At 37.5% G+C, this 19,038-nt stretch overlaps 1 protein-coding gene across 2 annotated transcripts; it reads right to left on the bottom strand.

The window, feature by feature from the left end:
- Positions 1-1,853: 1,853 nt before the first annotated feature.
- arpc5lb (actin related protein 2/3 complex, subunit 5-like, b) lies at positions 1,854-6,856 on the bottom strand. Of its 2 annotated transcripts, XR_013821226.1 has the most exons (5): positions 6,488-6,856; positions 2,953-3,025; positions 2,673-2,849; positions 2,073-2,498; positions 1,854-1,942 (listed from the first exon to the last, which is right to left on the bottom strand). XR_013821226.1 is itself a non-coding variant. In XM_079870962.1 (4 exons), exons 1-4 carry the CDS (start codon positions 6,625-6,627, stop codon positions 2,436-2,438), a joined length of 453 nt encoding a protein of 150 aa, XP_079727088.1. In that variant the 5' UTR covers positions 6,628-6,856; the 3' UTR covers positions 1,854-2,435. The 2 variants fall into 2 exon arrangements, 1 of the variants encoding a protein (XP_079727088.1); XM_079870962.1 differs by having other exon boundaries at positions 1,854-2,498.
- Positions 6,857-19,038: the final 12,182 nt, after the last annotated feature.

Genomic DNA, 19,038 nt, shown 5'->3' with positions numbered 1-19,038 from the left:
CTCTTCCCCCGAGCTGCAGGTTTTATCAAGACCATTTGAATAGGACCAAAAGATTCTTGCATGTGGAGAGCACAAGGTCCCGTAAAATACCGTCATCTCTCTCCTTTAGTCTAGTTTATATTTTTGCACGTTTTCAAGTCATAGCTGCTTCCACGTGCTTATTTAAAAAAAAAAAAAAAATTTCTCTTGTGTAAAAAGAGAGAAGTTTGCTAACGAACAAATCACTGCCAAACAAAATCAACTTTAACATGGAATATCCACTGCCCAAATTACGATCTTGCAGACACAAATTGTTTCATGGCCTAGCTTTTTTTTATTATTATTATTATTATACTGTTTTAGTTTGCCAAAAGGAGGAGGGCTGGATGGAGATGAAGAGGGAAACAGATGGTGGATGTCACCGTTTCCTCTCTGTCTAGTTGTCTGACCTTGACTGGTGGACTGTCAAATGTTTTTGCCTTATTTTATTTGTGTTAGTATGTGTGTATAAGTATCTTAACTTCACAGCATCCTATAAATTAGCTCTGTAAGTTCTCGCTCAGACTGTCCTGGGATAGTGCTGTATTCACATCACACCATTCATCTGAGAGCACAGGGGTGAATACGGACTTTAAGCACTTATATGTGAAATGTACCACAGCAGAAACCTACCAACTTACGATTTAGGGGAAAATGCAATACCCCTTTTTTTATTTATTTAAGTGTTTTCTTACCAGTTGCCCACATTTCTGTAGTAGATGCATGTTATTTAGCAGATCTGTTAAATGTTGATGCCCCTTGCACCATTTTAATGAATGCTGTAAATGCATTAGCAGCCATGATTGGAAGGAACAGAAAGAAAATCAACTGCATTTGTTTTCTATTGTCAACATGGGGCCAGATCTAAGGTGTAGTAATGGTGATTTCTACCAGTTCCTACTGTTGTGGGAGGGAACATTTTCAAAAGTGATGTAATGGTCAGAATACTCTTTCTTTATAAGTTAAGGGGTTCTAGAGTTGCTAGTTGAACATACTTGCATTGTCCAATTGTCATGTGTTTTTAATCACTTAACTGTTTTGTCTTATCTGTTGCCAAATTATATTTGATGTTTGTTGTTAAATGCAGAGAAAAAAAAAAAACAGTGATGAAACCAAAACATGCAAGCTTTTTGTTTTTAAGAATGCTATTTAAGAATATTAAAAAGTTTATGACTGTTTTGCTTAATTTTTGGTGTTCGTTAATACATTCTATGAGTAAATGTGCACTAAAACAACTGATACAGAAGTGATTAATAATAGGTATCATGATATTTTAGATCAACATAATCTAAACTATAGGTTTAATTTTGGGGGGGCTTAATTTTAGATATGTTTATGGTCATTTCATCCTTTAAATTGGATTATCATTTACTTAACATCTCTAAAACACTAATAATTTAACGCTTGAATTCTTTATCAAATCTCAGAATTAATATTCATTTAAAATCCAATACATATTGTGATTGTGATTCACCATTTGACATTTATAGATGAATACTGCTCCTGGTCCTTGTGCCGCCCAGCAGTGAGATTACAGCACTGTTCCATAAATGATATCCCTGGGGCTCTGGTCTTGGCATGATAGAAGTTATCAGTATTACATCCTTCAGAATTCTTTGAAGACCCCTTTATCTTCTTTTCCTGATATGCATTATCTTAATTACCCTGCCCTTCCTGCTTCTGTAGGTCACCATCCTGATACAACTGTCAAACAAGTTAGACAAGTCTGTTGTACAGCATTACCATTTTATTATGTGGCCGATGAGGTAAGTTATGTTCAAACTCTGTATAAATCATATATTAAAATTAAATCAAACACGGATGACAACATAAAGGAGATCCATTTACTTTATTGTAGCAGGCACTTTACAATGATCCCCACTCTACCCCTTTGGTGTACATCACTGGTTCCATTATTAAATTTCTGCACAAAAACAAAACAAAGGAGTATGGGACAAAGATGTGAATTAAAATAAGAAAATAAAACTGATTAAATCTTACTAACCAAATAACAACCTCATATGTACTGACTCGCTTTTGATGCTCACACTCACCTGATCTTTATTCACCTCATGTTACTTATAGCACGTACACCGGGATTGTTTTGTTTTCCATTTTTTCCCTCAAAAAACCATGTCGGATTGAAATCTTTTTTTTTGATGCCAGTATATCATAGAATAATTTATGATATATTGACATATGAACGTTGCTTCACTTTTACACAAGCGTATTTTTTTTCAGTTTGAAACAAGTGCTTTGTTGTTTCTCTACCGTTTACAGTTTTTTGTTTTTTTTTCTTCATCAGGGCAGTAGCATTCAAAACGATGGTCTCTTGTTCTTTCCTTTAAGTAACAGGCAAACCTGCCTCATGTCCTCTGCGTCTCTTAGCGACATTGTTTCCAGGTCTGCTCAGGTAGTCATACAGTCTTCCTGGCTGTCAGAACTCGAACAATAGAGCCTAGTCCTCCAATGGCAAATGCCTGTTATGAAAGATAGGGAGAAAAAAAACATGCATCCCACATTAAAGTTACGTTTTATTCATGTTATATATAGCCCACTAAAAATGTGTATTACATATCTGATGGTTTTGTACCTACATTGTGAACTACTGACTGAAACATGACAAATTGAGTGAACAAAATTCTTGGGTTTACCTTTTCATGCCACTGCAGCAATATGGCACTGCTATTTTCTACGGGCCTCTCAAAGCCTTTGTAGATATACTTCATAAGAAGATCGACTCCATTCTTGTCGAGAGATTTGACAGCGGGCTCTATATCGCTGCCCCTAAATGATGTCAGAACCTTCAATACCACAGTCTGAGCTCTTTCCTGGGAATGAAAGACAGAAAAGATGGCGTATTTCAAGAAACTGTGCAATCTGTGCTCTATATGCTTCATTGTAAAAATAAGTTTTTGTTCAAACTGTCTGTACCTTTATTGCAGGGTTCTTGCTGTTGATTGGAGGGTTCCTAAGAGCAATATGAAGGGCTGCCATCATGTCCCCTGTGCATTAGAGCTGGTTAAGGAAGACAATCAATAGCCTTAGCTCTAATCATACAGTAAATTAAAAAATGAAGCTTTAGATTTTGCATAAGCTGACTAGGGGGAACTAGGTTTCTCAGATGAAGTTGCCACAAACATATACACGCACACTCAAGCTGAACCCTAAGGAATTTCTCAAAACAAATGATTCTTTTAGACGGGACTAAACTCTCAGGAACACGGATGATTGATTGTCTGGTACGCTGAAGCAGCTTGCCACTACATTCTCCGACAACTGTGAATGACAGTGCATTAATATGAGAGATAGACGGCTATCCCTAGTTTAATTTCAGTCTCTAAATGAATTAATATCAACTTTTAATCTAACTACTCAAATTTTAGACGCTGTGACCTCAATAATAAAAATAGAAAACCTCAAAATAGAAGCAAAACAGAGAACACTCTTGAGTCTCAAACCACTCGTCTTCAGCGTCCTTGTGTTCCAGAATATTTTCTTCTTCATCTGGGAACTTCTTGTCCCCAGATGTCCTTTTCTCTTGCTGTGCTGAGGACGTTCCACTTAAGTTTGGAATTACATATCCATCACCGCATTTCTTTTCTAAATTAAAGCATTGTAATATGAGTGTTCGTTTTTTAGTTGCAGTATAAATTAACATTTCACTCTCAACTATTCAGAAACAAAATAAAGACATAAAAGGAAGTCACGTTTTCACGACAAACACCATGAAAGATTTTACCAGATGGATCTGTCCACATGTTTTGAATTAAGTTGTCAGAGACACCCTAACATTTACTGCTTAAAGACAACCGAACACACGAAATAACCAGTCTCAGAGAACCATAAATGAGAATTCAAACACATCTAATAAACACTCCACTCTGGAACATCCATCCATTAAAAGTTTGGGGTCAGTAAAATAGTTTTTTGCAAGAAATGAATGATTTTATTCAGCAAGGATGCATTAAATTGGTCAAAAGTGACATTAAAGACATTTATAACACTACAAAATATTTCTATTTCGAATAAATGCTGTTATTTTAGAATCCTAAAAAAAGTATCATGGTTTTCACAAAAATTAAGCAGCACAACTTTTCAGAATCGATAATAATGGTAAATGCTTCTTGAGCAGAAAATTTGCATATCAGAATGATTTCTGTGACATGTGACAATGATCATGTGACACTGAAGACAGGAGTAACGATGCTGGAAATTCAACTTTTCCATCACAGGAATAAATTACATTTTGAAATATATTAAAATGGAAAACAGTCATTAAATTGTAATAATGTTTCACAATGCGTAATAGTGAAATAGTTTTTTTATAAATATATTATACTTTCTACCCCGCATCAAGAGTGTGGTAAAAGCATGTACTGCCAGGGATTCATTCAAAACGCCAACAAACTCAACAGGGAGCATGTAAGGTTCCTTTGGGACCTCTTGTTTTTCAAAGTGCGGCTCAGCGCTCTATAATAACATCTTGCAGTTCAGCAAGATCAAGCTTTTTGCATTCTGCCCCACTGCACAGAAGAAGTGCTGCGAAACAAGTCAGATACTGATGCCCACCACCAGTCAGACAGACAATCACACTCAAAAGCTGCACATCTCAAGGTCTCACATTAGAGGACCTTCACATGATACTCGACTGTCCATAGAAAAGGTTAATGAGTGCTTATTACAGGTGGAAACACTGGAACAGTGAATCTCCTAGTTGTGGCATGTGAGAGTAAACTCTGCATAAAAGATTCAGTCTCACAGGTTTCAGCTGTTTCACCAAATCAACTCAAGATAACATCAGCAGGAACTTACTAAACCAGGTACCATGGTAGAGCAGAGAGGAAGAGGAAGCCTGATGCAAATCAAGAGGTCTCAGGGCAGTGGCACAATGAGGGGAGAAGCCACGAGGTGACGGGCCTCAGTCAGATATGGCAGCCAAATTTCATTTCACATCCTGCCAGGGCCAAATCCCAACCCTTTAGACAGCTCAGAGAGGGTAGTAACAGCAGAATGAATTATCACATTATTGGCAACAACTTTTCATCCAAAAACTAGAGGAGATCATGTTCAGGCACATTTCACCTGTGAGCAAAACTGGCACCATGGAGATCACAAACAAACAGGAAGATCACAGAGACAATCACACCATTGTATACCTCAGCCTATACAGTACAAGGAAACAAATGGCAACGTGACAATAGCGTGTGGATTCACAACCCTCCTTAACAGGTTTATATACAGTGACACAATGCAGACGACTGTTTGCTTCAAATGCCTATTATGATGAGCGCGGTCTAGCCTAATTGGAACACTGTGACAGAATGATGTATCTGAAATGTCAGACCGCTCTTGTTCTCAACAGCTGAATAAATTAATACAAGAATACATTATATCATATAAAATAAAAGTTGATATTCGGTCAGTTGAATTCAATTTTGAAACACAAGCCACTTGAGAAACATTTCACTGCTTCTAAAAACATAGGCTACGCTACCCATCAAGTGTTGAATGCAAATTAACTATTTTTATCCTATTGGTTACATTTGAAATCAAAGGATATTTTGAGTTTTAAGGGTCTAAAAAGAGTTTCTGATATATTTTATACAGAGTTCTCAAGTGTAAATAATTTCATTTTTACATGCCTGTTGTAAACATTCACATGACCCGAGCGGTTACTTCCAATTTACTTCTCTAAAAGATAATGTCTGTCTGATAAAGCTCCATAAACGGTATTTGAAATGTCATAATAAAAATTGTGTAAAATTATGATTGCTCAGTCTCATAAAAAGGACACATAAACATGTCAGTGGTCACATTATGTAACCAGTGGAAAAACAGTTCCATTTAAAATAAGTAACTTATGGATTTTAATGTACTGTTACATTAAATGATCCCCCTCACAGATGACTACTCAAAAAAGTTAATGTATTGTTTGCATCTTTCCTTATTGAGCAACTGACCTTTGGGAATTTATAGTTGTTATTACCAGGCATAAAACATGCTTTCACTAACTTTAAAACCTTTTAAAAATGACACGACATTTGTTTCACTGGCCTATCCAAAGAGTAAATATATATATATATTAATTTCGCTAGCCAGCATTTTGAATTAAATTAATTTTATCAGCTATAAAGTTAACTTTCATCTATAATATTACGTAAACTATAATTATTCTAAAATGCTGTTTTGGAAACATTTCTTACAATTATCAATGTTAAAAGCTGCTTGATATTTTTATGGAAACCATGATGCATTTTATACTTGGAACTTATAAACTATAACAATTGTGTCGTTGCAGCTTAAATGAACACAAAACAACGCGATGTTAAAATCTTGTAAACAAGGCAGCACAATCATCACGTCATCATGCCCTAGTACTGTACCGAGCGAGGCGCGCGCTCATGTCACACGGGCTTCACGTTCATGTCTCAATCCCCAAAAACGTCGCGCTCATATTAAAGGATATTGCCTGATAAGGTTGTCGACTTCCGCCGCATCAGGTCCTTGCTGGTCTGCAGCCTCATCGTGATCGTCCACGAATTTATTCTCGTCGAATTCATCAATGTCCACCTTTCTGAAGCGCGAAGACAGCGTGTTCTTGGCCATCGGGGCCAGTGTCACTCACCAGCGGTCCCGTGTGCTGTAACAGCGTCCGTGCTCCGATGGGAGATTTCAGTCTCTGGTTATAGACGTCAGAGACACCACATTTAAAAATACATCCAAAGATGGACGAATAGATTAGTCAAAGTGGGTTGCGTTCACACACCAGCACATGAGCTGTTTCAGTGTATACCGATGATGCAGAGCTGCATATTTAATATGAAAGGTGTGATAGCAAAGCTTGAGTTCTACTGCCACCTGCTGAGTAGGAGTGTGTGAAGTGATTTTACAGTTAAAGGAACAGTTCACCCAAAATTAAAACTGTCAATATTTACTCTGGAGAATATTAAGGATACCAATATTCACTTTCTTTACGTCTTTTTTTCCACAGCCAAAGTCATCATTCACTTTCTTTGCATATTTTTTTTTCCACGCGATGAAAGTGAATCCCTTAAAGGGATAGTTCACCCAAAAATGAAAATGTTGTCATTATTTACTCACCCTCAAGTTGTTCCAAACCTGCATGAATTTCTTTCTTCTGCTGAACACAAAATAAGTTGTTGAACACAAAATAAGATATTTTAAAGAACGTTTTGAACCGGACAGTTGCTGGGCCCCATTGACTTCCATAGTAGGAAAAACAACACTATAGACGTCAATTGGACCCATCAACTGTTTGGTTACTGACATTCTTCAAAATATCGTATTTTGTGTTCAACAGATGAAAGAAACTCATACAGGTTTGGAACAAAATGAGCAAGTGATGACAGAATTTTCCTTTTCGGGTGAACTATCCCTTTAAGTGACATTTTTATCTAAATAGCTATTTCACCTTCTCCACAGTGCAGAATTTTTTTGTCGACTGAAGTTTAGCTTTAAGTTAACTCATTTAAACCCAAATTATGCCCAGTAAGCACATGTGTTTTACTCATGTAAAATGTATCTGGAATGAAATGGTTTTCATTAAAACGTGTTTAAAATGTTATGTGTGATATAAGTATTTGTTCAATTCTTGGTCGCGAACTGTAACCGGTGGAAAGCACACGGGCAAAATTGTTCAACTAACCAGAAATGTTTTTTTTTTTTTTTTTTTTTTTTACTTTTCCTTTTTTTCTTTTATTAATGAAATAATATAATGCAACATAATGCAACTAACTATTGTTGAGTATTTCACGTCCTGTGATCATATGGCACAGAGAGAGTGATCTTTTGAATACATTAATAACTAAATATTAGTTATATGTCTATTATGACATCTTTTTTTACATTCTTCCATTCTGTTTATGGAGATTTTTTGACAGACACAGACATATATACACATGGAATCAAGATAGTCTGCACATTATTAGTTGATAATTAAAATACGCCAACAATTGTTGACTTTTCAAACAAAATTCAGTCTCAAATGTAAATGTGGAATGAGGCGTTTGACCGATTCGAATAGGGCATACTATACTAAATCATTCAATGTTTAAAATAGGAAAACATGAAACGGGTCAGTGAATCATTGTGATCAGACAGAATGTGAATTAAAGCTGCAAGCAGCGATGAAAGGGCCCTCGCACCCGTGCCATCAACACTCGGTGGCTTTAGGAAGACAGAGCATGGTTGGGAAATGTACATTTAAGGAGGTATATATAGTAAGAGTATGTCAAAGTCAGTTACAAAATGTTTTGTATAATGGTGATAATAGCATGCTTCATGACTCAGCTAAGTGTTGCTAGCATGTTTAGTCTGTTTCTAGCATGCTTAGTACACAATAATTATGTGGTTAGTACTGCATTACTGTGTTAACCATGTCAGTTTCTGTTGCCAGTAGGTGGCGTTATGACTATAACTGAATATGAGCATGGATGTGTGTTCAGGACAGAACTCTTATCAAACTTGTGAAGTTTGGTGCAAATTGGACATTGCCTTCTTGAGTAACAACAAAGTCATGTTTCATTGAATTAGCATTCTTTAGCACTTAGCTAAGCATTACTAGCATGTTTTAATATGTTTCTAGCATGTTTAGAACTCAATGGCATTTTTAACATGTTGCTAGAACGGCATCAACGTGTTAAACATGTCACTTCCTGTTGCCAGTAGGTGGCGCTATTACTATAACTGAACATTCTCATGTAGATGTGTTCAGGCCATGACTCTTATCAAAAGTGTGAAGTTTGGGGCAGATTGGACATTCCATGCCTGAGTTACAGCAAATTCCTATTTAATTGCAATAATAGCATGCTTTAGCACTTAGCTAAGAGTTTGCTAGCATGTTTTAGCATGTTTCTAGTATGTTGTTAGCATGTTTAACACTTGCTGGCACTTTTTTATATGTTATTAGGAGTCCATAACAGTGTTAAACATGTCACTTCCTGTTGCCAGCAGGTGGCGCTATTACTGTAACTGAATATAAGCATGGTCATGTGTTCAGGACAGAACGCTTATCAAAAGTGTGAAGTTTGGGGCAGATTGGACATTCCATGCCTGAGTTACAGCAAATTCATATTTAATTGCAGTAATATCATTCTTTAGCACTTAGCTAAGTGTTTGCTAGTATGTTTTATTATGTCTCTAGTATGTTGGTAGGATGTTTAGCATCTACTGGCATTTTTTTATATGTTATTAGGAGTCAAGAACAGTGTTAAACGTCACTTCCTGTTGCCAGCAGGTGGCGCTATGACTATAACTAAATATGAGCATGGACATGTGTTCAAGAGATAACTCTTATCAAACATGTGAAGTTTGGGGTAGATTGTACATTGCCTTCTTGAGTAACAACAAAGTCCTGTTTCATTGAATTAGCATGCTTTAGCACTTAGCTAAGTATTGCTAGCATGTTTTAATATGTTTCTAGCATGTTTAGAACTCAATGGCATTTTTAACATGTTGCTAGAACGGCATCAACGTGTTAAACATGTCACTTCCTGTTGCCAGTAGGTGGCGCTATTACTATAACTGAATTTGAGCATAGACATGTGTTCAGGCCATGATTCTTATCAAACGTGTGAAGTTTAGGGCAGATTGGACATTCCATGCCTGAGTTACAGCAAATTCCTATTTAATTGCAGTAATAGCATGCTTTAGCACTTAACTAAGTGTTTGCTAGCATGTTTCTAGTATGTTGCTAACCTGTTTAGCACTTGCTGGCTCTTTTTTATATGTTATTAGGAGACCACAACAGTGTTAAACATGTCACTTCCTGTTGACAGCAGGTGGCGCTATTACTATAACTGAATATTCTCATGTAGATGTGTTCAGGCCATGACTCTTATCAAACGTGTGAAATTTGGGGCAGATTGGACATTCCATGCCTGTGTTACAGCAAATTCCTATTTAATTGCAGCATTTGCATGCTTTAGCACTTAGCTAAGTGTTTGCTAGCATGTTTTAGCATGTTTCTAGTATGTTGTTAGCATGTTTAGCACTTGCTGGCACTTTTTTATATGTTTTTATATGTCCACAACAGTGTTTAACATGTCACTTCCTGTTGCCAGCAGGTGGCACTATGACTGTAACTGAATATGAGCATGGTCATGTGTTCAGGATAGAACGTTTATTAAAAGTGTGAAGTTTGGCGCAGATTGGACATTGCCTTCTTGAGTAACAACAACATCCTGTTTCATTGAATTAGCATGCTTTAGCACTTAGCTAAGTATTGCTAGCATGTTTTAACATGTTTCTAGCATGTTTAGAAGTCAATGGCATTTTTAACATGTTGCTAGAATGGCATCAACGTGTTAAACATGACACTTCCTGTTACCAGTAGGTGGCGCTATTACTATAACTGAATATTCTCATGTAGATGTGTTCAGTACAGAACGCTTATCAAAAGTGTGAAGTTTGGGGCAGATTGGACATTCCATGCCTGAGTTACAGCAAATTCCTATTTAATTGCAATAATAGCATGCTTTAGCACTTAGCTAAGAGTTTGCTAGCATGTTTTAGCATGCTTCTAGTATGTTGTTAGCATGTTTAGCACTTGCTGGCACTTTTTTATATGTTATTAGGAGTCCATAACAGTGTTAAACATGTCACTTCCTGTTGCCAGCAGGTGGCGCTATGACTATAACTGAATATGAGCATGGTCATGTGTTCAGGACAGAACTCTTATCAAACGTGTGAAGTTTGGGGCAGATTGGACATTCCATGCCTGAGTTACAACAACTTCCTGTTTCATGGCGAAACATCGAAATTTATCAGGCCGCCGAGGACCCGCCCTTTGACGAAAACTCAAGATCTTCGCAATTTAACGTCGCAAAGGCCTTAAGATTACACTCACCAAATTTGAAGATGATCAGATTAAAACTGTAGGAGGAGTTCGTTAAAGTACGAGGCCTGAAAATGGCAAAAACTGCACAAAAATCTGAGAGGAAGTTCAAAATGGCTGACTTCCTGTTGTGTTTAGGGCTATGCTCCAAGAGACTTTTTTGTAGGTATTAGGTCATTACATGTATGTACCGAATTTCGTGCACGTACGTGGAACGTTGCGGGAGGCGCACTCCGTTGAAATTTTATAGGTGGCGCTATCGAGCCATTTTGCCCCGTCCAATTCTGAAACCTATATCAGATGTAAATTTTCGCCAGTTCTGATGCGTGTGCAAAGTTTTGTGAGTTTTCGAGCATGTTTAGGCCCTCAAAAATGCAATTAAATGCGGAGAAGAATAATAATAATAATTAAAGCTGCAAGCAGCGATGAAAAGGGCCCTCGCACCCCTGCCACCGCCACCCGGCACCTTTAGGAAAGGCCTTAAGATTACACTCACCAAATTTGAAGAGGATCAGATCAAAACTGTAGGAGTTTGTTAAAGTACAACATCAGGAAATGGCAAAAACTGCCCAAAATCTGACAGGAAGTTCAAAATAACTGACTTCCTGTTGTGTTTAGGGCTATGCTCCAAGAGACTTTTTTGTAGGTATTGGGTCTTTACATGTGTGTACCAAATTTCATACCTGTACGTGAAACGTCGAGCCGGGGCAAAATGTAGGGGCAATAAGTAAGCCATTTTGCCCCACCCAATTTTTAAAACCACATCACACGTAAATTGTCACCACTTCTGAAGCGTGTGCAAAGTTTCATGATTTTTCGAGCACGTTTTGTATTTGCCACACTTCCTGCTACCAGCAGGTGGTGCTATTGCTATAATCATAATGAGCATTGGCATGTGTTCAGGACAGGACTCTTATCAAACATGTGAAGTTTGTGGCAGATTGAAAATTGTATGCCTGAGTTACTGCAGGCTGTCTGTGGTTGCCTAGCAACATCAGAACTGCAAGCAACATTAATATTGAACTTATCTGATCATGCATATATCACCAAAAGGCCGAAATTGGGTGAACTAGTGCAAAAAATGCCCGTGCAAAATCAGTTTTTGTGTGTGTTTTTAGTAATTGTTGGTTTGGTGTGTGCTTATTGTTACAATTACACAGCAAAAGTTCAGTGACATTTTTATTTGTGCATGGTAAAAAGCACACAGTGAACTCCGAGAAAACGCTATGCTTGAGCAAACAGTTTGTGAATAGGCAACTACAAATGATGCCCGTGAAAGAGACTGTGAACGCATTGAATAGGATATGTTTAGTTGGTGAATAGCATAGGCTACTATTACACAGTAGCGACAACGTTAAGCGCACCAGAATGAAATATAATATTCAGAAGTAAACACTAACAGCATAGCTGACTTACAGATTCAGTTTACATCCACAAATGAATAAGCACCTCGATTCAGGGAGCAGTGCAAAGTGCCCGTGCAAAATCAGTTTTTGTGAGCTGATCGCCGTCAAAAAAGTTCAGGAGATATTTCTTGCGATGGCAATATGATCAAAAATAACTTTATATTGATTCAATGGATTAATAGCATTTAAAAAAAAAAAAAAAAGTCATGAATTTATTGCATTTTTGGGAAAAAATAATCCGTTTTTATAATAAATCTTAAAAAATTCAAATCCAGATTTTGATTTTCAATGTTGTTATAACCTAAAGATGCTATGTGAAAGTTTGAAACAGAAAATAGTGGTTTTCACACATTTAGTGGTTATCTCACATTCGAGAGATATGCGAATAACACACAGACAGACAGACGGACGTTTCTGTAATTTATAGATAGATGGATTTATCACGTTCGGGAACCAAACTATAATATTCAGAAGTAAACAGTGTAGCTGACTGAGTGTTTATGTCAGAATGTTTATTTTTAAACCACAGCCTTCTTGGGGCTTCTTTGACCGATACAACTCTCTAATGTCAGAATGTTTATTTTTAAACCACAACCTTCTAAAAATGATATATTTAACGATATCTTTTGCATTTCTCATCCAAACAATGTCAAACTTGGCACTGCACTTACTCGTGCCCGTGGCAAGACACCTGTCGAGTTTGAAATCAATCGGACTAACGGTTCGAGAGATATGCGAGGAACAGACACACACACACACAGACAGACAGACAGACAGACGTTCCTGTAATTTATAGATAGATGTTTGTCAGGCCGCCGAGGGCACACCCTTCGACGAAAACTCTAGATCTTCGCAATTTAACGTCACAAAGGCCTTAAGATTACACTCACCAAATTTGAAGAGTATCAGATCAAATCTGTAGGAGGAGTTCGTTAAAGTACAACATCAGGAAATTACGAAAAATGCCCAAAATCCAGGAGGAAGTTCAAAATAGCTCACTTCCTGTTGTGTTTAGGGCTATGCTCCAAGAGACTTTTCTGTAGGTATTGGGTCATTACATGTATGTACCAAATTTCATACCTGTACGTGAAACCAGGAGCCGGGGCAAAATGTGGGGGCAATAATTTACCGAATTTGCCCCCCACAATTCTGAAAACCATATCACACGTAAATTTTCACCACTTCTGAAGCGTGTGCAAAGTTTCATGAGTTTTCGAGCATGTTTAGGCCCTCTAAAAAGCGATTCACTTTGGAGAAGAAGAATAATAATAAACGGAGCAAAAACAATAGGGTCCTCTCACCATCGGTGCTCGGGCCCTAATAATTAAAGCTGCAAGCAGCGATGAAAAGGGCCCTCGCACCCCTGCCACCGCCACCCGGCGCCTTTAGGAAATGCCTTAAGATTACACTCACCAAATTTGAAGAGGATCAGATCAAAACTGTAGGAGGAGTACGTTAAAGTACAACATCAGGAAATTACGAAAAATGTCCAAAATCTTGGAGGAAGTTCAAAATAGATCACTTCCTGTTGTGTTTAGGGCTATGCTCCAAGAGACTTTTCTGTAGGTATTGGGTCAATACATGCATGTACCAAATTTCATACCTGTACGTGAAACCAGGAGCCGGGGCAAAATGTGGGGGCAATAATTTACCGAATTTGCCCCCCCCAATTCTGAAAACCATATCACACGTAAATTTTCACCACTTCTGAGGCGTGTGCAAAGTTTCATGATTTTTCGAGCATGTTTTGTATTTGCCACACTTCCTGCTACCAGCAGATGGCGCTATTGCTATAACCAAATATGAGCATGGTCATGTGTTCAGGACAGGACTCTTATCAAACATGTGAAGTTTGGGACAGATTGGAAATTGTATGGCTGAGCTACTGCAGGCTGTCTGTGGTTGCCTAGCAACATCGGAACTGCATTCAACATTAATATTGAACTTATCTGATCATGTATATCACCAGAAGGCCGAAATTGGGTGAACGTTTGTCAGGCCGCCGAGGGCACACCCTTCGACGAAAACTCTAGATCTTCGCAATTTAACGTCACAAAGGCCTTAAGATTACACTCACCAAATTTGAAGAGGATCAAATCAAATCTGTAGGAGGAGTTCGTTAAAGTACAACATCAGGAAATTCCGAAAAATGCCCAAAATCTAGGAGGAAGTTCAAAATAGCTCACTTCCTGTTGTGTTTAGGGCTATGCTCCAAGAGACTTTTCTGTAGGTATTGGGTCATTACATGTATGTACCAAATTTCATACCTGTACATGAAACCAGGAGCCGGGGCAAAATGTGGGGGCAATAATTTACCGAATTTGCCCCCCCCAATTCTGAAAACCATATCACACGTAAATTTTCACCACTTCTGAAGCGTGTGCAAAGTTTCATGAGTTTTCGAGCATGTTTAGGCCCTCTAAAAAGCGATTCACTTTGGAGAAGAAGAAGAAGAATAATAATTAAAGCTGCAAGCAGCGATGAAAAGGGCCCTCGCACCCCTGCCACCGCCACCCGGCACCTTTAGGAAAGGCCTTAAGATTACACTCACCAAATTTGAAGAGGATCAGATCAAAACTGTAGGAGGAGTTTGTTAAAGTACAACATCAGGAAATGGCAAAAACTGCCCAAAATCTGACAGGAAGTTCAAAATAACTGACTTCCTGTTGTGTTTAGGGCTATGCTCCAAGAGACTTTTTTGTAGGTATTGGGTCTTTACATGTGTGTACCAAATTTCATACCTGTACGTGAAACGTCGAGCCGGGGCAAAATGTAGGGGCAATAAGTAAGCCATTTTGCCCCACCCAATTTTTAAAACCACATCACACGTAAATTGTCACCACTTCTGAAGCGTGTGCAAAGTTTCATGATTTTTCGAGCACGTTTTGTATTTGCCACACTTCCTGCTACCAGCAGGTGGTGCTATTGCTATAATCATAATGAGCATTGGCATGTGTTCAGGACAGGAGTCTTATCAAACATGTGAAGTTTGTGGCAGATTGAAAATTGTATGCCTGAGTTACTGCAGGCTGTCTGTGGTTGCCTAGCAACATCAGAACTGCAAGCAACATTAATATTGAACTTATCTGATCATGCATATATCACCAAAAGGCCGAAATTGGGTGAACTAGTGCAAAAAATGCCCGTGCAAAATCAGTTTTTGTGTGTGTTTTTAGTAATTGTTGGTTTGGTGTGTGCTCATTGTTACAATTACACAGCAAAAGTTCAGTGACATTTTTATTTGTGCATGGTAAAAAGCACACAGTGAACTCCGAGAAAACGCTATGCTTGAGCAAACAGTTTGTGAATAGGCAACTACAAATGATGCCCGTGAAAGAGACTGTGAACGCATTGAATAGGATATGTTTAGTTGGTGAATAGCATAGGCTATTATTACACAGTAGCGACAACGTTAAGCGCACCAGAATGAAATATAATATTCAGAAGTAAACACTAACAGCATAGCTGACATACAGATTCAGTTTACATCCACAAATGAATAAGCACCTCGATTCAGGGAGCAGTGCAAAGTGCCCGTGCAAAATCAGTTTTTGTGAGCTGATCGCCGTCAAAAAAGTTCAGGAGATATTTCTTGCGATGGCAATATGATCAAAAATAACTTTATATTGATTCAATGGATTAATAGCATTTTGAAAAAAAAAAAAAAAGTCATGAATTTATTGCATTTTTGGGAAAAAATAATCCGTTTTTATAATAAATCTTAAAAAATTCAAATCCAGATTTTGATTTTCAATGTTGTTATAACCTAAAGATTCTATGTGAAAGTTTGAAACAGAAAATAGTGGTTTTCACACATTTAGTGGTTATCTCACATTCGAGAGATATGCGAATAACACACAGACAGACAGACGGACGTTTCTGTAATTTATAGATAGATGGATTTATCACGTTCGGGAACCAAACTATAATATTCAGAAGTAAACAGTGTAGCTGACTGAGTGTTTATGTCAGAATGTTTATTTTTAAACCACAGCCTTCTTGGGGCTTCTTTGACCGATACAACTCTCTAATGTCAGAATGTTTATTTTTAAACCACAACCTTCTAAAAATGATATATTTAACGATATCTTTTGCATTTCTCATCCAAACAATGTCAAACTTGGCACTGCACTTACTCGTGCCCGTGGCGAGACACCTGTCGAGTTTGAAATCAATCGGACTAACGGTTCGAGAGATATGCGAGGAACAGACACACACACACACAGACAGACAGACAGACAGACGTTCCTGTAATTTATAGATAGATGTTTGTCAGGCCGCCGAGGGCACACCCTTCGACGAAAACTCTAGATCTTCGCAATTTAACGTCACAAAGGCCTTAAGATTACACTCACCAAATTTGAAGAGTATCGGATCAAATCTGTAGGAGGAGTTCGTTAAAGTACAACATCAGGAAATTACGAAAAATGCCCAAAATCCAGGAGGAAGTTCAAAATAGCTCACTTCCTGTTGTGTTTAGGGCTATGCTCCAAGAGACTTTTCTGTAGGTATTGGGTCATTACATGTATGTACCAAATTTCATACCTGTACGTGAAACCAGGAGCCGGGGCAAAATGTGGGGGCAATAATTTACCGAATTTGCCCCCCCCAATTCTGAAAACCATATCACACGTAAATTTTCACCACTTCTGAAGCGTGTGCAAAGTTTCATGAGTTTTCGAGCATGTTTAGGCCCTCTAAAAAGCGATTCACTTTGGAGAAGAAGAATAATAATAAACGGAGCAAAAACAATAGGGTCCTCTCACCATCGGTGCTCGGGCCCTAATAAACGGAGCAAAAACAATAGGGTCCTCTCACCATCGGTGCTCGGGCCCTAATAAACAGAGCAATTCCAAGAGGGTCCTCACACCATCGGTGCTCGGGCCCTAAAAAGAAACGTATTAGAAACATGGGTGTTGATTTACATTACATGATCATTTAATATGAAAAGCCTTTTGAAAGAGCATGCAGAACAATCTAAAATAGTGCTATTATAAAAGAGAAATAGGATTAGACTGCAGAATTTAGTGTTATGTTTTGTGTGTGTGTGTGTGTGTGTGTGTGTGTGTGTGTGTGTGTGTGTGTGTGTGTGTTTGTATGGTAATTTATTGGCAACAGACAGAATTCTCAGAGCCATTATTTACGTCACCATGGTTGTGGGAAACCTGGATATATGGTAGCCCAATTTTAAAAGTGCGATTTTATAGACCTCTAAAACTTGTGTTATCAAATTATTCCATGGGCATTTTTTTCTCAGTTATTTTTATTACCATTTCCCAACAGTTTTATACAAATCACTTATATATATACAATTTGTATATGTATGAATGTAAACAGAAAAAAAAAAAAAGCAAAAATCCTGCACACACTTGAAGTATTAAGTAAAAATATATCAAATCAGGCATTAGGAGGGCCGTCCAAATTTACTTATTATAATAATTAATGAAAGGTTGCCAAATTGAGTAAAATGTTTGTTCTTTCTTCCTTAAAGAATATTTATTTTTTTCCAATTGTAAATATTGCATTACGTCTCTAAGAAGGTTTTGATAAGTAGGAGGAATTTTATTTTTCCAGTTTAGTAAAATTAGACGTCTGGCTAGCAACATCACAAAACACAATACATTCATTTGTGAGCTGTTCAAATGTATGTCTGTAGGTACAACACCAAATAGTGACATTACTGGATCTGCTGGGAGTCTAACATTCAATTATTTTAGACCAATAGAGGGTGATGTGGGGACAGTTCCAAAATGTATGTGACAATGAAGCAGAGTGTTATGTATTTTTTTATTTGATTGAATTGAATTTATGTTAGCGCTCCACACTCCAGTCCAGTTGGTGGCGGTAAGAAGAAGAAGAAGAAGAAGAAGAAGAAGAAGAAGGCGTTTGTCCGCTAGAGGGCGCTAAATACGTCGCTTAATTCTGAGTCTGCGCAGCCAGCATGTTATTAATAATTTTACTAATAAAATATTCACAGATGGTTCAAAGAACCCTAAAAATGGAGCTGCAGTGTACATCCCACAATGTGGAAAATATATCAAGAAAAGAACAATAGATAATCTTTCAGTTTATACAGTAGAACTATATTGGAATATGAGAATATAACCAAAAAATGTTTTAGTTGCATCTGATAGTTTGTCTGCACTCACAAGCATAAAATCAGGGAAATCATGCAGGCCTGATATGGTAATTGAAATATATCAAACAATATACATATTACATAATAAAGGGTTGAGGTTTGTTTGGGTTCCTGCACATGTTGGTGTGAAAGGAAATGAAGAAGTGGATATGTTGGCTAAACAATCTCTTAAATCACCAACAGTAGATTTGCAGATTGCATTAAGTAAAACTGAGGCTAAAGCAATCATAAAAGATCAAACTCAAAAAATATGGCAGGAATATTAGTGATACAGGAAGACATTTGTATAGTATTCAAAGCTCTGTTGGCATGAAAAGGGAGATGAGTAAAAAGCAAAGTGAAGAAAGGATTATCACTCGTCTCAGAATAGGACATAGGCTACAGGGCTCAACAAGACACTTCATCTATTAGGTAGAATGTGTTAACATTGCAATCAACCAGAATCTGTCCAACATGTGATGATGGATTGTTATGTAGCCTATATGAAAAGGAAAGGAAGGAATTAAAAGAAGTTCTAGAAAAATTTAAACTAAACTTCACTTTAAAAAACATCCTTGGAACAGCATTGAGGAAAATACATATACAGTTAATATATATTAAAAAAGAAGAAAAAATTT

This window comes from Squalius cephalus (assembly GCF_949319135.1).
Source record: "Squalius cephalus genome assembly, chromosome: 5".
NCBI lineage: Eukaryota > Metazoa > Chordata > Actinopteri > Cypriniformes > Leuciscidae > Squalius > Squalius cephalus.
Note: the sequence above shows the minus strand (reverse complement) of the source record. Positions and strands in the feature narration are given on the sequence as shown.